Below are 21034 nucleotides of genomic sequence, written 5' to 3' on the forward strand. Positions count from 1 at the left end.
TAACCGGCTACCTCCATATACCCGCCCCTGCCCTACTCTAGCTCTGCTCTCTACACTTCGACTATGTTAGGGGCGCGCGCGCCGATTGACCTTATCACTATTAGCAATGACAACTAAAGAGTGAATGAGTCGATAGGAGGGAGGGAGGTTACTGATCAGACGTTTTTACAGCTGACAAGCTAAATAGATTTAGATATGGGCACAATATTTCCATTTTGAATGAAAAATATAGTGAAAGTAAACAGAAAATCAAGTAAAAATATTTTGTTGAGGTATATTCGACTTGTAGATATTCTATAAACGAACTAAGATAAGCCTCATCAATATTGTTTTTTCGACGGTATCCGACTAAATGGCAATATTATCTTAAGTATAACAGTTGCTTTTGCGAATTTATATCAGTTATAACTTAATTTTTATGTGTGCAACATACTTACCCAGTGACATAATTCATATCTCTAAAGATTGTTTATCTGAGAAATGCGAATTGCTTACGTATTTAAGGCCAATTATATATACAATATATACTTGGCCTTATAGATGTAAACTTTCCTCTACTTATTTTTAGTTTGGTTTATCTTTATCAAGAGAATGTTATTACTGCCATCAACTGTGTTCTATAATAAATCATAAAATATAACATAATATAAGATAAGATAAGAAGTAAATTCTATTTTCTACATATAATTCATGCACTGAATCTGAAACTTTGAAAAAAAGTAAAACATTGAAATACTTTTTCAAATATAAATTATAAAAATATATATATGTATATATAAAAAAAATTGTGCTTAAAAAAAAAACTTTTTGATAAATCCGACACAAATTAAAAACTCTTAAGAATAGTTTAGAAAAAACTCTCGCAGCTGGAATTTGTAACACATTTATAAGTTTTTCTGGTTTTATTTATAAAATTTAAACATTTTATATCTTTAATATAAGGAGTTTTGTTTCTTTTTTTTTGTTTTTTTTTTTTTTTTTTTTTTTCATTTTTATGGACAAACATTATTTAAGTGAAATAATTGTTGTACAACAGATGACGCATAAATTTGGTTAAATGGATTTAGTTCTTTTGTTAATTTAAATTTTAATAATTTTCCATTAAATTTCTCTTCTCTCTTTTCGGCCTCTCTTTACAATTCTCATTGGTTTTTATTGTATTCTTTTCATTGTTTTCACTTTTACGCAAAAATAGGTACATGTTGTGAAAAGGAAAGGACGCTGAAGAGTAGCGTCTAAGGGTAAATAGTATTTATTCTTCTCTATATATCTCTATATATATATATAGTATGTCTCTCTCGCCTTCTCATGCTCTCTCTCTCTTTCTAACTAAATGCCGTGCAACATTGGCAACTAACTTTTCATTTAGCATAGCAGTTTTATCTTTTTTTTTGTTTTTTTATTGGGCTAAATTCGTATGGCAAATACTTTGGTGTTTGTGGGAGTGAGTTGTTGGCTGGGGGCGTGGCTACGCCTACTGCACCCACATGGATGGCGCCCAGAGTGGCTCATTCTCCAGCCTCTGCACGTGTTGGACGAGCTGCTCAAACGCATTCACCAATTCCCCATTCACGATTTCCACATCGAAAAAGTGACCATAGACAAAATCGATGCGTTCCGCCGACTTGATCATATCCTCGAATTCCTCATCTGTAAAGCTGCGCGCGTTGGCCTCATCGAACGTGGACTTGGCCCGCGCCTCCGTACGCGTCGCCTTCAACACACTCAGCTCCGGCGGCTTGATGTGTATGAGAAACGGTTTCAGCTGGGGGGTGCGCAGCGTCTTGATCGCCTGGTAGTGCGGACTCAGCACACACACACAGCCCGCATTCACAATGGACTTGACGCTCTCGGCCGAGGTGCCGTAGAGGTGACCCTTGTACTCGCCGTGCTCCACAAACTTGCCCGCCTCGATGTCAGCCTCCATCTTATCGCGTGCCACGAAAATGTACTCACGTCCAGGCACCTCACCTGGTCGCATGGGTCGCGTGGTATCTGAAACGGGAAATATATATAGGTATATCTGTTATGTATGAACTCCACTGTTAGCTACTCACATGGTACTGGACTGCGGAACTTTTCGGGATCACGCGCTATCAATCTTCTGCGCAGCTCATTGCGTCCCACGCCAGGTGCTCCGATTAGTACAACGGGTCGATAGATGCCTGGACGCGGATACAGCTTGGCCACCTCCTCATAGGTCGCAATCAATTCTCGATCGAAATCGTCGTTCTCTGTTAAATCGTACATTATCTTTTTAGTCTTAGGCTGGCGGCAGGAGGAGCTGCTGCTGCTCGTCTGCAGACGAGGTGAGCCAGGAGGCGTGGTGCAGAGCGAGGCGCATGAACCGGCTGGATGACCAGGTGGATGGCGGATGCAGGGAATCGATGTGGAGCGATGTGAGTGGTGAGTGAGCGTGTGATTAGAATGAAACAAATGAGATACATGCGAGGATTCGATTAGTTAAGGTCTAATTAGATTGGTTAATACAAGTTTAGACGACGAAAGAACTATTAGAGGTATTCCTGAAATTGAAGATCAATCGAGCTTTCTAAATTGAGCGAATTTGCTTTCTGGTTAGTCTCTCAGCTTCAAGGAATACCTCTAATTATTAGTTTTTGCATATGACTATGATAAATATTTTTAAAGGTTAAGGCTTAAGAGTGAAAGTAGAGCAGTTCTATGAAAATAGCCTATCTTTTATAGATTTATGAATGAATGGGATTATATATATTCACAATAAATGCATCTGAGTAGCATGGTTAACCATACTTACGCTTCGAGTCCAGGTCATTGGCTTCGCGTTGCGTTCGCTCGTGCAGGATGCGACGCTCCTGCAGAGCACGACTGGGTATGAGGCCGGCGCGTGCCGAGCGCTCGTGATCCTTGCGCGCCTGCCACCAATACGCATCGTCTTGGGCGACAATGTGTAGGACATCGCCACGCTGAAATGCCAGGCCAGCCTCCTTGCAGGGTATATAGGGATCCACGTCCGGGTTGTAATCGAAGTGGGCACGCACACGCACCTTGGACTCGCGCTGAGCACCTTTCGTATCGGCGGGCACCAGCTTAAAGGTAATCGTGCCCTCCGAGTTTTGCTGCAAGTTTCAGATATAGATTAGATACGTTAGCGATTGCTGGAGTAGTCAATAGACTATGTGGTATATATACCAGTATGGTGAGCACATCGCCTGGCGTCTTGCCCTCCACGTTGATGCCGTTGACCTCGATGACCTCGTCGCCCACGTGTATTAGGCCAGATCGATCTGCTGCGCCGCCGTGCATAATTCGAGCTATAATTATTTTGCCCGTCTCCTCATCCGTTTTTATGGTTGCGCCCTAAAAGTAGGCAGTGCCAATTTTATAAACTCTGCTTGAAGACGATGAGTGTGTAGCTGTGTGTATGCGTGTGTGTGTGTGAGTGACGCATGTAATGTGTATGTGTATGTATATGTGTATGTATAGAGCACAATTTTACAGATTTTCTTTACAAGTCCAATATAAAATGGAAAACAAAATTGAAAAATTGTATATAAAGCATAAAATATAAACCAAAAAAAATTAAATCTAAAATATAAATATATAAAATATAAAAAATAAAATAAAAAAATTAAATATAAAAAATAAAATCAAAAATATAAAATTTATAAAATTAAATATATAAATATAAAATACATATAAATGAATATAATAAATTATGAAAATAAAACTTTAGACGGTTTCACATTGAAGTACATCAAGTTGATTTGTATATTACATAAGTTGTTGTTGTCTTTGGTTGTTGTTGTTGTGGATTGTTGTTTGTTATTGTTGTTGTTGGTGGTGCCAAGTTTAACTTCCGGTTTATCTAATGCTTTTCACTATACAGTAAGGACTTTTTACTTACAACAATTGGTTCCGCACTTTGTGCTCCTGTCTGTTTTATGTATATATATTTTGGTAACAATATTTTTGATGGACGAATTTTAAAATTGTTTTTCGATTTTATTCGATTTTTTAATGTTTGGTTTTTTGAGACAAAAGCAAAAATTTACAATAAGATTTGTTAGCATTGAAAAACAAATATGAGTATGAGATTTTTATATGCATGAAGAAGAAGCGAAACGTTTGGAGGCAAAGGACAAAGAGACTTTGTGAAGATATGCGAGAGGTATGTATATGTGGCTTGGAAAGTTAGACAGCTATAGCATTATATATATACGATAGACATGACACAGTATGGAGCATAAGTTAATGGACATGAATTGGGAAGCAGTTGAAACGGGGGTTCGAAATTTACCAGCGGCTCATTGCTTTTGACAAGCTGCACAATCTTGATGGTCTCCTCGTCCTCGTCCATTTCGATGGGCACCTCCGGCAGATGCGGATAGAAATCCTTTTGGGCGATCGCATCGTGGGCCAATAGCAGGTGCTAATTGGAAATTACAGTTAAGCGAAGGTTCTTATGTCTTATGCATATTTGTGTAGCTCACCTGGATATGCGAATCCTGCAGCAGATGGAATGCCTCTTTGCAATCTTCGTTTAGATGACAACGCTGCGACAGCTGCTCGAGCACCTCGTAGAGCACCTGCGACGAGGTGGACAAGACAGGTGCTAGCCTTTCATCCCGACCCACCTTGGCCACCTTTGTGTGCACATTGACCAAGGCATTTAGCTCCTTGGACTCCAGCAAGGCTTTAAGAAAGTCAATCTCCTGATCATTGGACAAATTGTCCGATTCCTTCAATGTGGTTATCAATTTTGAAAGCGCTGCAAGTTGATCATTATTATAGCGGCTGTGTATGTGTGTTTGACTAGCGCTCACCTGGATCCCAATTGATATCTGATGCCATAACTGCAGCTGGCATGCTACCAGCAAACACTCAGCTACCCCTAGAGCGGCGACAGTTACTTTGGACTACCTTTGTATTGTGCTGCTGTAAGCATAAACAATATGTTAAAGTTGAGAAATGTATAAGAATTTATTCCATTAGTTGTATAGTCTTAGAAAATAGTAAAATTATTTTTATTTGGTCTAAATATTTATAGTCTATAATATTTTTTATTAGGAGCTTATAAATTACTTAATGTAAGGCAAAATGAGGCAAGTATTTTGCTGTTAGTTAGTCTGAGCACCAAATTCTTTAATGACAAGCATAATCTTAATCTTGGGCTTTGACTAAGGTCTTAATTTTACGAGAAGTCTGTAAACTGTAAGCTTGAGCAAAACCCTCGTCATCGTATGTGCCCCAATTTGCTTGCTGATTGGGCTGTATACAGTAAATTCGTGAATGACAATCATAAAGTTTGTTGACAAGCCTAAATTTGTGCCTTTTGGCGAAAGCCAAGTGACTTTAGTGGAAGATGAAATGGAAAAGTTTCAGCTGGGAGGACAGTATGGTGATTCTAAATGCTAATTAGCTTACTAATTGGACCAGAGGCTTACAATTTCTGAAAGGTATTCATTAAAAGAAGAGAGAGAGACAGGAAGTCCAATTCGTTTTTGCTTGACTTCTGCTGTCATTAGATACATTTTTATAGAGCTGCTGAGGAGCTCACCACCCAATCCTAATTGGGAATACGGAAAATCCAATCGGAAACTTGACTCAAGTGACTTCCTGCCAGTCAATAGTTAACTTTTTCACTCAGCTAACAATTGAAAGCGCACAAGTCAGCTCAAGAGCTCGCCCCTAGATATACCTTAATGCTCTTATACTTGTATACCTAATATATAAATATATATGTATACATATCACCCCCCACAAACTTTTTGAATAATCAAAATCGATTCTCAATTTGGCAGCCAACTTTTTCCATTTCTTAGCCATCTTTTTTTGTAAATTTCCTCATAAACAGGACAATAACATCCTGCGACACTGAAACACACAAACAACCGAACAACAAAATGTTGATGCGTTCTGAAAGTCAATTTTCAATCACTTTGCTCTCCCTTTGCCTGAGCCCCCGCCCGCTGTCCCACAAACTGATTTTGGCAACGCGTCGTTTGCGAACATTCTCGTTAGTCGCAAAACCCTAAGAAGTTCGCTTCAATCGGGACTTAAGCTGGCGTCTGACTGGCGCACAATAACTTGGAGCCCCTTCTCCTCTTATTTTGTAGTCGGTGGACCCTAAAAGGGATTTAAAGTGGTGTCATCTCGAGCCCTACACTGAAATACGTGGGGTAGATTGATATGGGGCAAATGCTTTGAACTGCAGAACTTAGTTATCTTTTATGTTAGAAAACCTGGAATACGGGATCATACTATTTTAGATTTATATATAGATATTGATTTCTTTAAATATTAAGTTTCCTAAGCAAAGCTAAAAAACTTTTCTTTTTATTGTCAATATCTTTAATTCCTTCTCTCAGCTTTTTCGGGATCTATTAAATTGCTTCACTTAGAGTATACCAAACTACATATATTTCCCCTTTTGATTGCCTCTCCCTTTTCCACCCAAAGTAATCTTCATTGCTCAAGCTTAGGGTATCTGCTAGTCACGCTCATCCAATCAAATTCACTGTAACATTGTTTGCTTTGGCGCAAATGCAATTAGTTGCCATTAAGTCGGAGCCAACTAGGCTGCTGCTCCACTTGTCGCTGATTTACGAGAAGCGCAGAGAGAGGCAGTCTGGTGCGAGCCAAGCTGATTAGAAGAGGGCACAATTTATGGGCACTTGCCCGCTGCGTTGCGTTGCCCTGAGTGTCGCGTGGGCTGCAGCTTAGCGCTGAGTTGGCGCCGGCCCCGTTTAAGTGACAGCCATAAATTAGTCGAGCCAGTGGACAAAGGCAAATGTTGCAACGCTTTCTTTCTGCATACATTAAATGTTCAATGGCTACGCTTCCTGTTGCTGCTACTGCTGCTGCTGCTGCTGCTGTTGGCGAATCCTTTGTCCAGCCAGCTGGAAAACAAGTCCTGGACAGCTGCCAAACGGCCGGGCTGCGGCACAAAAGTTCACTAACACTTTGTGTGCAGGGCCCCTTTGCTATTGTTAGCTGTGACCCGTTAACACTATGCCAGCCCATTACCTCCAGCCCAGTTTACGGCCAAGCGACCGACAGCCCAGGTGGACTGGGCTAGCACTCGAAGTGAGCTTACTTTGTCATGCAGTCAGGCAAGTTTATTGCCATACTTTGTATACTTTATTTTGAACTAGAATTGCGAAGAGAGTTTAAGAGTCTCGGACTGCTTACAAAGTAGTTCGAATGGCATATGTTAATAAAGTTTTTGTAATGATTTCGTTAGCCACCTGCAAATTTGTAGCTTCTTATAATTATACTACAATTTGGGAACTAGAAAATGTTTATGAATTATATTCTTCACAGGAAAAGCTTCTAAGTGCTGTTTAATACATATTTGTAGGCATTTAATCCATTCGCTGAAATTCGCACTTCCTTAGTCGTGAAATGGGAATGCCTTTTTACAAATATATGTCCAGTCTAAAGTTTCTTCCAAGACCTCATAAATAACTGTGGGCTCGTTAATGAACTCTTAACGGCATTTCTGACACTTTTTGACTAATGAGAGTATTCGCAACACGAATAAAAGTAATCAAGTGACGCGGACAACACGCATGTTTCCTTTTCTCTTTGTTTCACTGTTGACCTTGACAGTGGACAGCAGCGAGCCAGTTGCTGACCTCCCTCCCAAGTGGACAAATCAATTTTGGTCGAGAAGCTTCTTCCTGCTCCAGTTTCACGTTATCACGCAGAACTTTCGAATGACCTTGAACTAAATACACAATATGTCAAAGGTGGACGAAACAAACAACATATAACAGCTGACATTGTCAGGGCTATAAATGCAACGACGTCAGCAGCGCGGGTGGATGATGGGAAAGGGGTGGTGGGTGGTTGGTGGTGGGTGGTTGGTGGTGGGTGAGACTTTGTTTGCCAGAGGGTTGGAGCTACATTTAAGCCTGATAGCTATTTATAACATTGGGTGCACCTATAAAGTGAACTTGAAGCTCAACAAAGGAGCTCGGAGAGACAGAGAGAGAGAGAGAGAGAGAGAGAGAGAGAGAGAGAGAGAGAGAGAGAGAGAGAGAATAGACAAAGCCAAAACAAAATTGCTATAATCAAAATTCATCAGGATTACCATAATTCACAATGCAAATTGAATGTAATGTAATAATGGATGAGCTTGTTAGGCAAGGGCAAAACACAATGAAAAACTATTCAAAGATGGAAATTAAGTCAAATGATTAAATAAATTAGAATTCTAGATAATTCGAATAAGTATAATTCATTTCAAAAGCTATGGAATTAAAAGGAAAGGAAAACAATTCGTCTATATAAGCCAATGCTCGATTTAATGAGTACCTCAAATTTCTTTATGAATAATATTTATTAAAATAAATGTGTATTTTATTTTACAAAAAAAAAATATTACATTTTATATATAAATAATGCTATAAATAAAAATATTATTTAATCTCTTATAAAATCGTATTATTCTGTCATCACATTCATTACAGAAGCTAAACTGCTCCAGGAGCAGTGCAAACAATTTGTTTTCTTTAAGAAATTGGCGCTGTCATCTGATGCCAACAACTGTGTGTGTGTGTGTATGTGTGTATGTGCGAGGAGTGAGTATGCGTGTGTGTGTGTGTGAGTTGAGCCGCAATTACGCTAATTGCAAGCGTGTGGTGTCAGAGGACTTGAGACTAAGGCAAGTGCGTGCTTTTCGTCTTATACATAGTATAAGTAGAGAGTGCAGCAGTTGTTGTTGTTCTTGTGAATAACGATACGTGTCTATGGATTGCAAACAGGCAAAAAGGAATGAAAAAGGAAGTGTGCGCATAAGATAAGACAGGTAATGGTAGATAAGCAAGAGAGTTGGAGAGAGAGAGAGAGGAGGGCCAGGAGCGTGAGAGCGGCACACAGGGAGAGCGTGCGTGCGTTAAGTTGCTGAAAAATAACAATAAAAGCTTCGACACTTGATGTAATATCATAAATTTGATCAGCTGCAGCTCAGATGAACTACCAACAATGTGTGAACAGTCTGGCAACGCTGCCATAAGAGAGAAAACAAGAGCGGCCATAGATAACGCGCCTGCATGTATGTGTGTGTGTGTGTGTTTGTGTGTCGAAGCGAAAGAGAGCGGAAGAGAAAGAGAGAGCCGAGAGCGAGCGCCGCAGCAATATTTGCAAAATTTTCGTTTTTGGTTTTAATTAACATTGAAAGGAAAAACAGCGCGAAGCAGTTGAACTCAAAAGCAAATGCATAAAATACCTGAATGTTTGTTGTTTTTGTAGTAATAGTAGCACTTGTTGTTGGTGTTGTTGTAGTTGTTTACAGTTATGCAGGTATATTTTGTTCACTTCTCTCTGATTGACAAAGGTTTTTTGTTGGAGCTTTTGCTGTTTGGCGTTTTCGTTATATTTTTAAACAATTTTCCACTTGGCGCACACACAGAAAACAACACAGAACACTTAGTTCTCATATACATATAGTATATGTATATATTTATGAGAGTATGTATATAATTATGCCAGATTTATAGCTCAAATTTAGTTGCTATTTTTAGTTAGGCTTTTTAGCTTTTGCCTTTTGCCGTTTTCATTTAACAATTGACAAAACTTTCGACCTGCTCACAGCGTGTTGCAAGTGCGGCTGCAGCTCGTGCAACTCTAACTGTAAAATCTAAGCAGGAGAGAGCGACAGTGTATTAGCGACAGCGAGGGGGCGAGAGTGCGAGAGCGCGCTGTCAGCGTCCACGACGAGCGACTGCAGCGAGCGACTGACTCGAACTGTGGCCAAGGCGCCTAGCCAACTAAAACTGTCTGCCTTGGCTGGCTGGCTGCCCCATTCAGAAAAATAAAAAATATTATACACCCGCTGCCGCACCACCGCCACCGCCACCGCCACCACTGCGCCAAGCAAAGGCAACGGCAGCAGCGCAGCAGGGTTGAAAATGCGCATGTCAGCAAAATGCGTGAGCATAACAACATATACAGGGTGTCTTATTTAGTGCTTGAACATAATCCAAATACAGACTGATTCTTTGGGATTGAGCATAAGAAATATATTTCATTTATTTAAATTGAGCAGAGATTAAAATATATTGTTTGAACATAGCGAAGAATTATGTAGATCTACAGCAAAACAGGGTGTCTTCTGAGGTAAGAAAAACATTATGATACAAAATTAAAATCATTATAATACAAAAGCATTAAAGGGTATCTATTTGAGCTTTGTTTGTATGCCGCAAGCAAAACGTGTTTGTACATATTGTATAATACAGTGGTGGTTTATCATCCTGACCACATCAAGCACCAAAGTGGATCTGACTTTTCATTTTGGTTTTATTTCATAGACATAAACCTCTTATTGAAACTAATTATTACTAATATTTAATTATCCAAACAGTGCGCCACCGCCTGCACCGCCCAGCACGCCAGCACCACCAAATCCACCCACGACCTTTTTGTCGTAGCGTGCGCGAAAACCGCCGCCGCCGAAGCCACCGGCGCCAAAGCCGCCGTGTCCAAGGCCACCTTTGAAGCCACCGCCGCCGAAGGCACGTCCTCTAACGCGATAGGTCTCGCGATAGCTGCCGAAACCACCGCCGAAGCCAGCTGCACCACCGCCCAGCAAGCCACCACCTAAGGCCAGCGCCTGTGGTTGTTGTTGTACTACGGCCACTTGCTGCACCACCGGCACTTGTTGCACCACCGGCACTTGTTGCACCACCGGCACCGCACTGATGCCACCCAAGCCGTAAGCCTGCAGCACCACAGCTGCACCACACATCAGCAGCAATTGAAGAAAACAACTCATCGTGGATGTCGCGTTGATTACGTTCTGTTGCGCCGGCGCAGACGTCGCAACGTATTTATGCGACGTTCGAGTGGTGCGTCATGCAGCACCACTGACAAAAAATCCCACCAGCTTAGCCATGTTTGCATACGCATTAACCAAGCATTGGGCGGGTTTTCACTTACGCGTCTCCATGCACGTGGCTCGCAACCAAAACTGACCTTCACTCAGTTGTGATCAATGTGGTTGATGTGTGAAGTACACTGAGAGAAATTATCATATATGTTGAATGACTTCTGACTGATAAATTTTTGAATTTACTGACTGTTAACTTCTTCTACTTCTTTTCTTCTATGCATTTTGGCGGATTTCCTAGATGTTTTTCTTTTGGTTCTTCCTATTTTCTGCTTTGATTTTTGCTCTTCTTCCTTCATTATTTCCTCTTCAATATCTTTCTTTGTTTTTCCTTCTCCTTTTCCTTTTAGTTCTTCTTTTTCCTCTGGGTTTTCATCTCGTTTTCCTTCTCGTTCTCTTCATTCATTTCTTTTGTATCATCTATTTACTGCTACCATCTTCATTAATAATAATCCATACACTATTTTCTCTCAGTGTACACTAAGCAGCTGCTTATGAGCATATTTCAAGTTAGATCTATATGGAGTTAGCTTTCAGCGATTGGGGAATTTCGGCATCCAGGTATTTGTGAATTGCTAAAGCAAATAGGCCAGCCTCTGCGCTCTGGGATGTGAACAGACGTGGCCCACTAATTAATTTGCATAAATAACGAGGCTTGCGATGCTACTCCAATCAGTTGGGGTTTTAAAGATGCTGCGTGGAACATTTTATTCGCTGATCTTCGCACTTGCCGTTGCCCAGCTGGCGGCCACGCCCATTGTGCGTGAAGGCAATGAACTTGTGCGCAAGACGCGACACATTGGAGGCGGTTTTATAGGCGGTGGCATAGTGGCTGGAGGCGGTGCTGCTGGTGGTGTTGGTGGTGGTTACCTCACACCACCTGTCATACAAACTGTGCCCGTGATACAAACTGTGCCGATCATTACGACCGTGCCGGTTGTGTCCACCATATCCACGGTGCCCAGCTACGGCGGCTTTGGAGGTGGTTACGGTGGAGGCTATGGCGGTGGCTATGGCGGTGGCTTTGGAGGTGGCTATGGCGGTGGTTATGGCGGTGGCTTTGGTCGAAGTCTCGGCGGTGGCAGCTTTGTTGGCGGTGGCATTGGCTTTGCCAAGTTCAAAGGCATTGGCTTTGGCGGTTTCTTGGGCTGAAGCTCTGGAGTTAAGGTGGATATATATATAACGAAATATATATAAAAATAAAAAATAAAAATTTTTTAAATATTTATGCACTCTTTCTTAAAAAAACAATATTATGAATAGCTGAGCATAAATAATAATAAATGAAATTTAAGATTTATCATGTTAAATGTAGATATTTCCAAATAAAGTGTGATATATACCATGTGCATACAAGATCTCTATACATAAGTCCACATCTTGGAGCTCTCATTACTCTGATGATGCTGCAGTTTCTTCGTAGCTCCGTTGCTGCTGCTGTTGTTGTTATTCCAGTTTCATTTTACGCTTTCAGCTTGGTTTTGTTTGTTTAGCTAAATAAAAATACACAAATAGCGCAACAACAACAAACATCTTATGAGGCCATTCGGAAAAAAACATCATCGACTCTTTTATGCCTTTTGGCTGAGCGTTAAATCCGATCGGCAGCTGTGCTTAAGAGAAAGAGTAAGAGAGAAGGAGACAGAGAGAGAGAGAGAGAGAGAGGGAGAGATCAAGTACAGTGGAGGAGCGGTAGAGTGCGATCATTGAATCTCAAGTACTGTGGACAAATATATCAAGTTTCCTTAAGAAATATTAATTGTTAGCGACAAATTGTTAAACAGATGAATATTTCTTACGAATTGAATGAAGTATGTTTTATGTGTATTTCAAGTACGATTCCTAAAATGTAGAGTAGGTCAAAAACCTTTATACTTAAAAATTCAAATTCAAATGCTTGAAAAGTCACAAATTTCAGAAACATACATTCAGAGTATATTAGATGCAGAAATATCACAAACGCTCCTCAAATTTTATTTCTATATAAAATCACCCATTCATTATATCATTATACTTTACTCAAAACATTATCAATTCATGAAATGCCACGCATAAACCTCCTAAATATCATTAAATATTTGGTATAATTATTACAAATTGTTAATCAGCCACACATAAATCACATTCTTCACAGTTGGCCATGCTAAGGTCGTTTACTGTAGCGCATATCTGGACCCCATATATCAAAGTAATACATCTATAAAGCTTCCGCATCTGTCAGCATGATCTGAAGATTGGCTTCATTTCGAATTCAATTGGAAGTAAACAACTTAAAAGTCAAACACAACCCTCATCTAGTGGCTTTTAAGTGTAATTACTCTTTGCCTTTTTGGTGGTGCGGCAAAAAAAAAAAAAAAAAACCCAAAGAATAAAAAACCTTTCAATGACAGTCAAGAAATGTTATTGAACCTCTCCATTAAGTTAATTCTTCTAATATTTGACTATAAATTCAAGCTCGGCTCGATGCTCACTTTTAGTAGCTCACAAAATTCGAAATGGAATACCTGAAGTTTGGCCCGCTGTTGCTGCTGGGCATTTGCGTGGTGCTGTGTGGTGCAGTGGAGCAGCAAGAAGTGCTGCCTGTGGTTCAGGAACAGGAGCCACAGGCGCCACAGGAGCCACAGGTGGTGCCGGAGTCACAGACGGCGCCGGAGTCAGAGGTGGTGCAGGAAACACTGGTGGTGCAGGAACCACAAATGGAGCTGCTAACATCTGGCGACAGTTCTCAAACGGATGTGGTTGCAAATGCCACAGCGGATGCTGATGACACTGAGGGCGGTGCTCGCAAAGTACGCCAATACTTTGGCCCACCACCGCCGCTCTTCTACGGTGGACTGCCGCCACCCTACTATGGAGGAGGTGGATTTGGTGGCTTTGGCGGTGGCTACGGTGGCTACGGTGGCTTCGGCGGTGGCTACGGCTTCCAGCGCACTCGTGTGGTTACGCGCACGCGCTATCGCGGCCGCTACGGTGGTTTCGGTGGTGGCTTCGGAGGCGTCGGCTTCTACGGCTAAAGTTAGCTCTTTTATTTGGATTTTAATATGTCGATAGATATATATTTGATATTTGTGATATTCCATTGTGTGCGGCACAGCGATTGGCGTTGCCTCAATAAATATGTGTGATTTTTAAATATTTGCTTTTCGGCAAGTGATGTGCGCTTTGATACCCTGTATATTATTAATAGCAGGCATAGGGAGTTTCATGTGGGCTTTCGAATGACGTCAACTAAGAGAGAGGCTGGAAGTTGATTTTAACAAAGAAAGATATTTAATATATAAGAATTATGTAGGTAAGGCCACTAGGATGAGTCATAATATATATATAGGTCTATAATATAGTTCTATAATTCTGTATAAGTCTTAATTTTTTCATTCTTCTGCGCAAAGAAATGAATCAAAGAAATGAATTTTATTTGGGTTTACTAAAATCGATCAACATGTAATACCTATCGATATATATCTATTATAACCTTAAAAATCTGTTTAGCTTGCTTTGGAAAAGAAACTTTTTGGGTTATCGATAATCGATCGCACTGTTCCCAGAGTATCTGCCAGTCAGTCTGTGTCGCTCTCTGTACAACCACTCACTCGTTATGTTTGGCCTGCCAGTTATGATTGTTCGCGATTTTATGATGAGAAAGTGGCCAAGAGCCCTTTGGACTGAGGCGCGCCTATATAAATTTGCCAACGACTTGGGCTCAGTTTTGATTTGAGCTTAAAATGTTGCGATTGATTGGCCTAATGCTGTGGCTGTGGCTGTTGCTAGTCGGCGTCTGCTGCTTAGATGAGCTGGAGTACGATGCACAGGTGGCACCACCAACCACGGCGGGTAGGCATCAGAAGAAACCTCTCTCAGTTCTCAACCTTCCCTGACTCTCATTCTCAATCCTCTTTCTTAGCCCCTCAATCACCGCTGAATCTGTGGCGCGGCTTTGTGGGTCAGCTGCATCAAGTCATTCGCAGTTGGCGCACCACCAAGGCACCACGCGTGCAATTGCGCAGCACCACGCCTGACGCTGATGTGGACTACGATGCTCAGCCGGAGCTGCAATATTATGGAGCATTAAATCCGATTTATTTAACGCAAAATTTTTAGTGTTTTCATTTTGCCATTTTTTTTCACTTATTACAACTAGAATTTGTTACAAAATTTAATAATAAAAACTTATTCTTAAGCCTAGCCATTAAAAGCCTTTGCTGAAGAGGCCCTTGAAGCTGCCAAGACCGCCGCCGAAGCCATGTCCCAGGCCACCGCCAAAGCCGTGACCGCCGAATCCACCGCCAAAGCCGTGACCCAAGCCACCCAAGCCGCCGAAGCCACCGAATTTGCCACCGAGGCCACCGAAACCACCGCCGAAGCCACCGAGTCCCAGGCCACGTGCCACACGCTCGCTCTCCGGCAGCTCCGATCGCTCCACCTGCAGGTCTCCATCCACATCCAGCAGATTGAGTGGCTCAATTTCCACCACCGCAGGCGCCGCCCAGCCAGAGGCGATCAGGCAAAGGCAAAGGCAAAGGCTCAGTGCGAGAAGATTCATGTTGGTTGGGCTGTTAACTGATTTGTACTTAATCTGCAAGTGACTGAGATCCATGCTTATATATGCACAGCATTACTTCTGGCTGATCTATTGGGCGCTACGGCTGGGGCGTGGCTCGTGCGTGTAGCTGCTAATTGCGTCTGTCCACATTGCGACTTTGTGCTTGCTTTTCATGTCCAAATGTACTTTCATTCATTCATTCATATTTTTGAGAGTCTGCATGTTGAGCGAACATCATCTGTGTGTGTGTATGTGTGTGTGTACACTGAGAAAAAAATCTTCGTTGTTCTTATATACAAAATTGCTTTGTATTTATTATAAAATTAAAGTTATGATTATGATTAATATATCTAATTCTTAATAATTATTAAAATAAACCGTCTTAAATTTTTTAAATTCTAATTTTTTTTTTTTAATTTTCAATAAGATCTTTAAAGGCAGATTATTTTTAACATAAAAAAATTTTAGTAGATTTTGTTACAATGATTATAATTTAATTATGTTTTTTGAAAATTACTTAATCTTATAATTCAATATTTCTTATTTTCAATAAGATCTTTAAAGGCAGATTATTTTTAACATAAAAAAATTTTAGTAGATTTTGTTACAATAATTATAATTTAATTATGTTTTTTGAAAATTACTTAATCTTATAATTCAATATTTCTAATGAACTGATTTTTAAAAATTTATTTTAGTTTTTAGGATTTTTTTAAAATTTTTAATTTTCATCAGTTTTCAATACAATGTATTCTTAAAACGGAAATTATGAAATATATATGGGAGAGCATCTCTTAGTCGTTACGCTCGCAGAGGTCTTTAACGGTTGGTGCTAAATTTTGATTGGGCTGACTTAGCTTCTGGCTGTGACACTGACTCTACTTGTGACTCTTTCTCTATGTCTAGCTCAGCATAGTTTGCTTAGGTCTTTAGCTGCTTGTGTGGCGTTTGGGACTCGCTTACATCATGTTTGCATATGTTTTTACCGCCTTCGCATTGGCGGGATTTGGTCTTGAAACGTAATCCAATTGACCTTAGCAACAGTTTATCTATTTGATCAGCAATAGATTTTGTAATCGAAGTTGCTGATAAGAAGTGTTGATAAGCAGTGGACAGAGATAGAGAGTGAGAAGGAGAGAGAGAGAGAGAGAGAGACATAGAGGGAGAGAGAGGAATAGATGCTGCTGGCCTGGTTTGATCTTATTTCTCTGTCCGAATTGAGCTGTCTAATAAAATTCCCAACTTTTGTGCTATAAATTGAAAATTAAGCAGCTTTCTTTTAATACTTTAATAAATGTATATATGTATATTATTTTTTCTGTTTAAACATAGTTTCTGGCAAATAATTTATTACGCTAATTGGCAGTTGAGTTGCTTAACATCTCGTTTGACGCAGCATCAGACGCCTTTTGCGATGTCGGCGCACGAATTTCTTGTAGTTGTTCTTCTTCTTCTTGCTGATGCTGTTGTTGTTGTTGCTGTTGCTGTTGTGGGATCTGCTGCTGCTCCACCAGCTGCGCCGGTGCTGCTCCAGCTGCGGCAATTGCATCGGCTGACTGATGCGCGGCTTGCGAACTTGATCCTGAACGAAGGCCCGAGACCAGGCAACGGGATCCAAGCTGGCATCGTAGCCCGCATCGTTCCGATGCCACCAGGGCATGGCCACGCCCAGTTGCAGCAGCACTAGTATTAGCATCAGCAGCAGACAGCTGCCCACAGTCGTCGCCGATGTGTTGAGCATTCGAGATGAGTGTGTGTCCTACTTGCCTGGCGTTTAATAAGAAACTGTTGCACGGCAAGTGGAACGAGTTGCGTCTTATATGAGCCGCTGCAACGCAATCCGCTCTAGACTCGGCTCGGGCTCTACTCTCCTAGGCCAATCGAGCTAAGTCTTCTGCAAACAGACCTTTGCATGCTGCACATGGCTTTCGAGAGCATTTACTGATTAACTGTGTCATACCTGCTTCACACACACACACACACACACACTCACACACCACTCACCACTCACCTGTATAAACTCTCCGTTAGGTAAAACTGTAGCGCAGGTCAGAAATGTTTTTGGTCTCAGTTTACAAATCTCTTTTGAATCGCTGTCAAATCTCTTTTCGAAATCTCCTGCAATAACACAAGCTGTTATAAATCATAAAAGTAGAGGACAAAAATCTGTTTTGGGACTCAATTAGAAGTCGATTTAGGTTTGCGCACAAAAGAACAGCTGGAAATTCGTCTGCAAGGGTGAAAAATGGGCGAAAATTGCATTGAATGAATTTCTTTTTTAGGGATGGCAACAATCGAAAGTGGGTTACAAGAGGGTAGATGGGTTGAATGGAAGGGCATGTGACAGTTAGAGGCACAGCACTGTGAATATAGAGTCCATATAGGCTAAGGAGTGCATAGGGCTCACAAACTGGAGAGTCGATGAGAGAGAGCGAGTCGATGAGAGGCCGACTCGATGAAGTCTATTGAGCTTAGAAATCTAGATGAGAAGGCCCTCTCCATATAAAAACCTTAAAAGAACCATGACTTCTGAATATCCTACTAGAAAAAATATATATATACTACTTCGAATATATTTATTGATATCTTTATAGAAATGGATAAATATTGATTAAATTTTGTTTTCATTTTTATTACTTAAAAGATTTTTCTAATTCGATTTCATTCAATCTAGGATATCTTTTGATCCAACAGCTCTATTTGGCACAGTCTTCATATGCCGGCTCTTAGTCAAAACCTTTTCTAAAGGCACTTTCATTCATTCCGATTCCTGCTTACCCATTAAGCAAATGCCATAAGAAACCACAGCCACAGGTAGCATAACTCAGCCACATTCTACTTGACTCTCACGTCGATTCGCAATGGTCTTGCTGCTTTATTTTTGTGAATACCCTCAGGCCATTGAAACTGTTTTAGCAGGGTATATGGAATGGTTTATAACTGCTAATGCTTCCATGGAAAACAACATGTGCCATTGTCTCTAGCCGAACAATGGGACCCTACAAATTTCACTTTCTAACGAGCCAATTGCCAAGTGACTAACAAATTAGAGCTCTCTCTCTCTCTATCTCTGTGTGAGTGTGTGTGTGTGTGTACCTGTATTGAATATCTTGGTCAACACTTCAGTTTCATCTTGGACCTGCTTGTCGCCTTGCACTTGACACTCAACTCAACTCAACTCAAGTGGAGTTAACCCAACTCGACTCGGCCCGGCTGTCAGCACAATTAGCGACTTTTTGCCTTTTGGGACAGTTGTGAAATATGCGCGAGCCTCGAAACTAGTTAACGGCAACACCAACGGCAACAACTCAACTAAGCCTAGTCCCAGTTAAGAGCAACTACTCCAATGAGTCCCAGTTAACTGGCAGCCACTTGGAGCAGTGCTTAAGCCGCCAAGTCCCCGGTTAATCCACTTTCCAGCTTTCCAGCTGGCTGCGACGCCAGTTGCATAAAAGCAGCAACTGTTGCCCGCTGCAGTGGCAGTACACGGAAAAAGTTCTAGGCACGATGAGCTGTAAGTTTTTGCTGTGGCTTTGCTTGAGTCTCTACCTGATCCTGGCCAGCTTTGCGGCCCAGCAGAGACGCGTGGCCGTCTTGCCGAATCATTTTGTGGGCAAGGGCGCCTACACGCTGGCCGCCAAGCGACATCAACCAGTGCAGCAGCATCAGCCGCCGCAGCAGCAGCAGCATAAATATCGACAGCAGCAACAGCAGCAGCTGCTGCAACAGCAATAGTTGCAGCAGCGCCGGCAACTCTTTCAATGGGCAACGATGCATAAGAAATTCCATTAAATGTTCGCACTTGATATATTTGAGCTAAATAAATTAAATAAATAATTGAGAGAATTTGTTGTAAGTTTTCAGTGAATTTGCATTAAAAGTGCATGGCCATGGCATCGCCGCCAAGGAAGCCCTGCATGGATGCCAGGCCGAGCGACGCGCCTGGCTGGCCAAAGATGCCAGCGTGAGTTGGGGCTAGACCTGGGGCATTGGCCATGCCAAGGATGTTGTCCAGACCGAAGCCAGGCATAGCTTGCTGATTGCCAAAGAGTGGATTGCCGAGCATGAAGCCAGTGTTGGGAAAGCCGCCAAGTCCGGCGCCAGGTGCAGCTCCAAGACCAGCTCCAAAGCCAGCTCCAGTCATAGGTGCTCCCAGACCAGCACCAAATCCTAATCCAGGCGCAACTCCCATGCCAGCACCGATGCCCGCTCCATATCCAGCTCCGGGCATGATGCCACCTCCGAGGCCCAGTCCGGCGCCGGGCAGACCCATGCCCAGGCCCATGCTGGCATCGCCGGGATAGCCGTTGGCAATGCCAGCCTGCAGGCCGAAGGGCGACATCAAGCCGGGATAGTTGGGATAGCGTGCCAGCTGCATGTTGCCCACCATGCCCAGAGCCATCTGATTCATGGGCAACGCGCCGCCGACGCTCATCGAGACTGGCGTCATGTTTCCTGTGCCCGCCGTCGCCATCATCTTGACATCCGCCTCCGCTGCTGGCGTCATCATCTTCATGTTCCGCTGCTCACGCTGCTCCTCCTTCACTGGCGCGGCCTGGCAGCTGCCCAGCAGCAGCAGCGCTAGCATCAATAGGGATCTCTGTGCGGCAACCGACTTCATTTTGCTTGACTTCGACTTGCGTTCGACAACTGTTTGCTTCCGGCACGCCAAAGTCGCTATTTATGCTGAGGGGGCGCAAAAAAAACTTTCTATTGCAGTTTTCAGTTTTCTATTTGGCTCATAAAATGGCTCAAAGTAAGCGTTATTTTACGCTTTTATGACAGTAGCAAAATATATATACATATATTTATATTTCTGTATATTACTCAAGTTCCGCTGAGAGAAGCTGAGGCTGAGGCTGAGGCTGCGGCTGTGACTGCGTTTTGTAATCTCTTTATAAACAATTCGCACATTTTGGCTAATGGCGAACGCAAATAAGGTGCTAAATGTCTCAGTCGATGGCATAAAATTATTACGAAGCAAAGTGAAATGCGCCGTGGCCTCAGTTGAAAGCTTTGTAAACGAAAGACTTAGGCAACGAACTTGATTTTTCTCCGCTTATTTCTGGGCCGTGCCTGAAAGTATGCCGGGATTTGTTGGCTACGATTTTGTTGCTTGTGACTCACAACTTTCAGTTTCCATGCAAAATGTTTATGACAAATTTATGATCTTGAATTGAATCAATCAAATCAAGTGATTTTATGGCCGAACGCGAGCATCATTAGTAGAACATAAAAATCAGAGACCTAAACTAGATTTTTATTTGGCAAACACAAATGGAGCGCTTTGTCCGTAAGATATATGTATGCAAATGTTACCGAATTTTAATAGCGCTTTGAGGTCGATATAGTTCAAGTTGGTAAGCATAAGTGTAAATGTACATATATGTTAGATTTTTAATAGCCTTGCATATGTGAGATATAATAAGTGGGGAGATAATCTCTAACAGTTAAAGCCTTTTTGGAATAGGTTGCTCCAGCTAGCTAACAATAAATGAATAGAGCATCGAGTAGAGTTTAAATAGTTATTTATTATTATATGTTTAATAAGTGTTGCATCTATACAACGCAATTGTGTAATCTAAACAACACAAGTACGATAATATAGAACTTAGAGA

The 21034-nt window shown here is 41.7% G+C and overlaps 4 protein-coding genes across 8 annotated transcripts; 1 reads left to right on the forward strand and 3 right to left on the reverse strand.

Annotated features, from left to right (window-relative positions):
- Positions 1-867: 867 nt before the first annotated feature.
- metro (membrane palmitoylated protein 7-like protein metro) lies at positions 868-9771 on the reverse strand. 5 transcript variants are annotated; one of them, XM_089471549.1, is made up of 9 exons: positions 9215-9771; positions 4806-4914; positions 4473-4750; positions 4280-4411; positions 3887-3916; positions 3172-3339; positions 2777-3098; positions 2058-2351; positions 868-1995 (listed from the first exon to the last, which is right to left on the reverse strand). In XM_089471549.1, the coding sequence occupies exons 2-9, from the start codon at positions 4846-4848 to the stop codon at positions 1475-1477; spliced, it is 1788 nt and encodes a 595-aa protein (XP_089327675.1). In that variant the 5' UTR covers positions 4849-4914; positions 9215-9771; the 3' UTR covers positions 868-1474. The 5 variants fall into 5 exon arrangements, with proteins under 5 accessions (XP_089327675.1, XP_017868534.1, XP_017868536.1 ...); XM_018013045.2 differs by having other exon boundaries at positions 4806-4917; positions 9215-9770; XM_018013047.2 differs by having other exon boundaries at positions 2058-2234; positions 4806-4917; positions 9215-9769.
- Positions 9772-14155: 4384 nt separating this feature from the next.
- Positions 14156-14974, forward strand: LOC108615084 (uncharacterized). Its single transcript, XM_018009321.2, has 2 exons — positions 14156-14707; positions 14778-14974. The coding sequence occupies exons 1-2, from the start codon at positions 14599-14601 to the stop codon at positions 14972-14974; spliced, it is 306 nt and encodes a 101-aa protein (XP_017864810.1). The 5' UTR covers positions 14156-14598.
- Positions 14975-15876: 902 nt separating this feature from the next.
- Positions 15877-17204, reverse strand: LOC108614831 (uncharacterized). The gene has a single exon (XM_089471550.1). It carries the CDS (start codon positions 17155-17157, stop codon positions 16792-16794), a length of 366 nt encoding a protein of 121 aa, XP_089327676.1. The 5' UTR covers positions 17158-17204; the 3' UTR covers positions 15877-16791.
- Positions 17205-19209: 2005 nt separating this feature from the next.
- Positions 19210-20175, reverse strand: LOC108614832 (uncharacterized). Its single transcript, XM_018009053.2, has one exon. The coding sequence runs from the start codon at positions 20035-20037 to the stop codon at positions 19291-19293; it is 747 nt and encodes a 248-aa protein (XP_017864542.1). The 5' UTR covers positions 20038-20175; the 3' UTR covers positions 19210-19290.
- Positions 20176-21034: the final 859 nt, after the last annotated feature.

Source organism: Drosophila arizonae, chromosome 5 (genome assembly GCF_054131065.1).
Source record: "Drosophila arizonae isolate 15081-1271.41 chromosome 5, UAZ_ARI_1.0, whole genome shotgun sequence".
NCBI lineage: Eukaryota > Metazoa > Arthropoda > Insecta > Diptera > Drosophilidae > Drosophila > Drosophila arizonae.